At 41.7% G+C, this 4815-nt stretch overlaps 1 protein-coding gene across 1 annotated transcript in view; it reads left to right on the top strand.

Annotated features, from left to right (window-relative positions):
• The window catches only part of GEMIN5 (gem (nuclear organelle) associated protein 5), a 49947-nt gene that overhangs the window by 35381 nt on the left and 9751 nt on the right, over nucleotides 1-4815 (top strand). Inside the window, 4 exon segments of the mRNA XM_011981272.1 lie at nucleotides 336-477; nucleotides 1536-1683; nucleotides 3625-3744; nucleotides 4287-4497. Of these exon segments, the coding sequence (XP_011836662.1) occupies nucleotides 336-477; nucleotides 1536-1683; nucleotides 3625-3744; nucleotides 4287-4497 (621 nt within the window).

Raw genomic sequence — 4815 nt, 5'->3', positions numbered from 1 at the left:
ACCTCTTTGATGGCTGCCATCCTGTGATATTATAATGGTTAGTTTTACCTGTCAGCTAACTAGGTTTTGAGCTCACTGACTTACATATTGATACATCCCTTGCATCATCATAGGATCCTAAACATACAGCATTCACTCTGAGTACATGTGAAGGTGGGTGAGTGGGCAGTGACCGAGTGGGCTTCACATCCTTTTGTAATCACTCTGGTAGGTGACACCTATCAGAGAATGACTGCATATTTTAGGAGCTCACTTTCTCTTCTATCTTGCCTTATCTTTTTCTACAAGTCAGTAATAGATGTTTCTGAAACACCTTCCAAACATCTCTCTTTCAAACAGGAAAAGGTCACTTAGAAAATGGCCACCCTGAGTTATTTCACCAGCTTATGCTTTGGAAAGGAGATCTCAAAGGTGTTCTCCAAACCGCAGCGGAAAGAGGGGAGCTGACAGACAACCTTGTGGCTATGGCACCAGCGGGTATGGTTTTTGTGTTTGTTCTTTTCAGTAAAAGCTCTATCATCTCTGGGATACGTCCACTAAAGATGGCTCTTGGCAGTACCAGTCTTAAGCTTGAAATCACTTAGAAATAGATACAATGCTAATCCTGTTTGCAGCAGTAGACAAACTCATAAATCCAACCCAACCCCTGTGAAAAAGAGCAGGTCACTGACACTTTAATGGCAAAAGCATAATTGGTGAGAACTTCTTGAAGGACAATTTGGCCATGTCTAGTAAATTTTAAAGATACAATGGCACAAGTCTGTAGTCCCCAGCCGCTCTGGAGGCTGAGGCAGGAGGATTGCTTAAGGCCAGGCATTCAGACCTATAGGGCACTGTTAATTGTGCCTGTGAATAGCCACTGTACTGTAGCCTGGGCAACATCATGAGACCTTGTCTCTTTAAAAAAGAAAAAAAAAAGGTGGGTGTGGTGATTCATGCCTATAATACCGGCATTTCGGGAGGCCGAGGTGGGCAGGTCGCTGGAGCCCAGGAGTTTGAGACCAGCCTAGGCAACATGGCAAAACCCCATCTCTACAAAAAATAAAAAAATTATCTGGGCATGGTGGCATGTACCTGTAGTCCCAGCTACTCGGGAGGCTGTGGTGGGAGGATCACCTGAGCCTAGGGAGGTTGAGGCTGCAGTGAGCCATGATTGTGCTACTGCGCTCCAGCCTGTGCCACAGAGCAAGACCCTGTCTCAAAAAACAATAAAAGGAAAGAGAAAAAAAAAAAAAGCACGTAAGCATGTTAACCTTTGGTTCGTCAATTCTAATTATAGGAATTTATCTAACTGTGCTCACACATTCCTTTCTGTATCTTTTCAACTTTGTACTGTTTTGTTTGTGTTACATAATCAAACAATTGATGTTTCAGAATGTGTAGATGAAGCAGATCATCCGTAGTGGTGGCTGAATTGGTATCTAAATGTTCTGCTGAATGCATCGACTGAAAAAAGGCTTTTCAACCCAAATATACTGGGTTTTGTTTTTACTTTCTCTTCAACTTTTTTTAACCACCATCTTTTATTTTTTCAGCTGGCTACCATGTGTGGCTATGGGCTGTGGAAGCTTTTGCCAAACAGCTGTGTTTTCAGGATCAGTATGTCAAGGCTGCTTCTCACCTACTTTCCATCCACAAAGTGTATGAAGCTGTGGAGCTGCTCAAGTCAAACCATTTTTACAGGTATGTGTGGTCATAGAGTTGGGATAATACTTGGACATAATGTGAAAATAATCTAAACTTCTCTATTGTTAAAGTAACATAAAAGAAGAAACAGTCCTCCTGCCTCAGCCCCCTAACTGGGACTACTCAGGAGGTGTGTGCCACCACCTCCAGCTATTTTTTTAGTTTTTTGTAGAGACGGAGTCTTGCTGTGTTGTCTAAGCTGATTTCCGACTCCTGGGCTCAAGCGATCCTCCTGCCAGCCTCCCAAAATGCTGGGATTACAGGCATGAGCCACCATGCTTAACCAAGATTTTCTTTTTGTCCTACCCTGCTTTGGTTTTGTTGTCTTCCTTTAGAGAGTGTTGAACTTTGTTTTGGCAAGTAGTAAAGTTGTATATCAGCTTGATCTTTTCGTGGCTTGTTTTTAAACTTTGTTAGGGCAAGTTTATCATATTCTAGAATTAGTTTGGACCTCCTACATTCTGATATCTTTATTGAATGCCTTATGCATTCAACAAGTCAAAATTCAGATGTCTCCAGGTCCTGAGTAAGCTCTGGTAATTGTTCAGCTTACAGTTACCTAGTCATTCTTTGTTTAGACTTACGGAGTTTCCTTTACATACGTGGCTTTGAATTTAGCCAAAGACTCAATATGGTGGATGTCTTTCTCTGGACAACTTCCTCCTTCCTAGTATCCTGCCCCTCAGATTGCCGTTGTTTCCTCTTCTCAACTCAGAGACTGCTGAGGTTTTGCTTAGGTTTTCCTTAGGAAAATGGCTTTGGGCAGAAAGCCAGTGCCCAGATAGGGTTCCCATCGTTTGTTTCTGTTCTCTTAGGGGTTACTGTCCTGTGCTGCCTGTTACCCAGTGTCTGAAAACAGTTGTTTCAGACATTTTGTCCAGTACTTTAGTTTTATGGCAGGAAGGTAGGTCTGATCCCAGTTATTCCATCATAGCTGGAAGTAGAAGTCCCAAAATACTTTCAAAATATTGCTCTGTTTAGATCACTTTAATAAAACACTTTTTTCCCCAGCTACAACTTTATGTCGGCTACAACTCAGCAGTTGTATGTCATTTGAAAAATATTTGTTTACTGAGTTGTACAGATCCAAATGTTAACATATCTTATTATAAAATACCCAAAAATGTCACATTCCTTACTATCACCGTCACTCTCATCAGAAAATTCTAACTTATGGGAAACTGTCAAGCACACAAGTGGTACGTACAAGTTTTCTAAAATTCTAATTTTTGCTAGAAAACTCACATTTTATCATTAGTAACAAATACTGTTGGTTGTTTTTAATGAAGTGGTTAGTCTTTTTTTTTTTTTAGAAGAAAGCAGGTTCTGTGAAAAAAGCAGCCAGTTTAGCTTGTAATTTGTTCATACAGGTGTTTCCTAGAGACAACCATCCTACTTTGGAATGCAGCAGAGAACACAAAATGTTCTTCCCATTTGTCACACACAATATATTAAAGTGTTTTGGACTTGAGGGATTTAGTAAAATTCATCATTTTTACTGCTTCATTAAGGGCATTCTCCCTTTTTTCCCACTATAAGAGCCACTGCCTTCTTTCTTAGATGCCAGAATTTACCAACCATTACTTTTGCACAATCAGTGCAAATGTCAACACAGTTTTTTTTTTTTTAATAAACAATACATAACTGACTCTTAGCATTGTTACAAAAATAGTTATAACCTCATGAACCCTCTGAAAGGTTCTTGAGGACCCCCTAGGAATCCACAGACCACAAATTTAAGAACTGCTGATCTAAGTGAAGAAACGAATGAAGCGTGTGTTTGTAATTTGTCTATATAATGCAAGTGCAGTTTTTTAAAGGAAGTTGAAACAATAAGACAATGCAAAAGGGACAATTTGTCCTGTCTTACAGCCCCTCCTAGGGCCATACACAGAGGAGCCTTTTCAGATTGGCTAAAGTGTCTATTCTTGCCTTTAGGGAAGCTATTGCAATTGCCAAGGCCCGGCTGCGCCCAGAGGACCCAGTCCTGAAGGACTTGTACCTCAGCTGGGGAACCGTCCTAGAAAGAGATGGCCATTATGCTGTCGCAGCCAAATGGTAAGCCTGAGGAGTGGAGGGATGCATCCAACGTAGAAGAGCTTCTGCCAGAAAGGGGAGGACAGGAACACAAGTAATAAGTTTAGAGGTGGAGGTAAAGCAGCGAGAAATTGTTTAAAAGATACGTATATTCAACTTAGTTTCATAAGACTCATCAGGAACTACCTCCTGATTTATTTATGTAAATCACTATAACTATTCAAGAAAAAGCTCAGTAGCAGATTCAGAAATTATGCATTTTTCTAATGGTCTCTTATAACATCAAGTAAAGGAACCTCAACCCATGCTGGATTGAACCCAAACAGAGGAGTCATTCCCACTCATTTTCCTTATGTCCTCAACCTAGATGATATTGTTTCTCATACGCTCCGCTGAATTGTGCTGGCCTCAGCCTTCACAGGAACAACCGGGGCAGTGACATACCTGGGACCACAGGAAGGCACATGCAGCAAAGTGGATAGAAAGAAATGATTCTATCCTCTAGGAATGGGATTAAAAGATCTGTTTATGACCTTTTCTTCACATTTTTATTCATATTATAGCTATTTAGGGGCCACTTGTGCTTATGATGCAGCCAAAGTTTTGGCCAAAAAGGGGGATGCAGCATCACTTAGAACGGCTGCAGAGTTGGCTGCCATCATAGGAGAGGATGAGTTGTCTGCTTCCCTGGCGCTCAGATGTGCCCAAGAGCTGCTGCTAGCCAACAACTGGGTGGGAGCCCAGGAAGCCCTACAGCTGCATGAAAGTCTACAGGTCAGTCTGTTATTTCATCTCCTAGTTTACAAGAGGGAAGTGTCCCAAATCCTCGTCTAGTCAGATCTGAGTTAATAACCCAGTTGCACAGGCTGTGCCAATTTGGCAGGCCCAGCAAGCCCTGGCCATGCGATCTCACTGAAGTACTGTGACTTGTTAGTTGCCATATTCAGAGTAAGAGATAATATGGTCATTGACAGTAATTCCCATTGCTTATCTGTTTGTACAAAACACCTGTGAGCCAGGTACGGTGGCTCACACTTGTAATCCCAGCACTTTGGGAGGCTGAGGCGGGCAGATCACTTGAGGTCAGGAGTT

The sequence above is a fragment of the Mandrillus leucophaeus genome, unplaced genomic scaffold (genome assembly GCF_000951045.1).
Source record: "Mandrillus leucophaeus isolate KB7577 unplaced genomic scaffold, Mleu.le_1.0 Scaffold222, whole genome shotgun sequence".
NCBI lineage: Eukaryota > Metazoa > Chordata > Mammalia > Primates > Cercopithecidae > Mandrillus > Mandrillus leucophaeus.
Note: the sequence above shows the minus strand (reverse complement) of the source record. Positions and strands in the feature narration are given on the sequence as shown.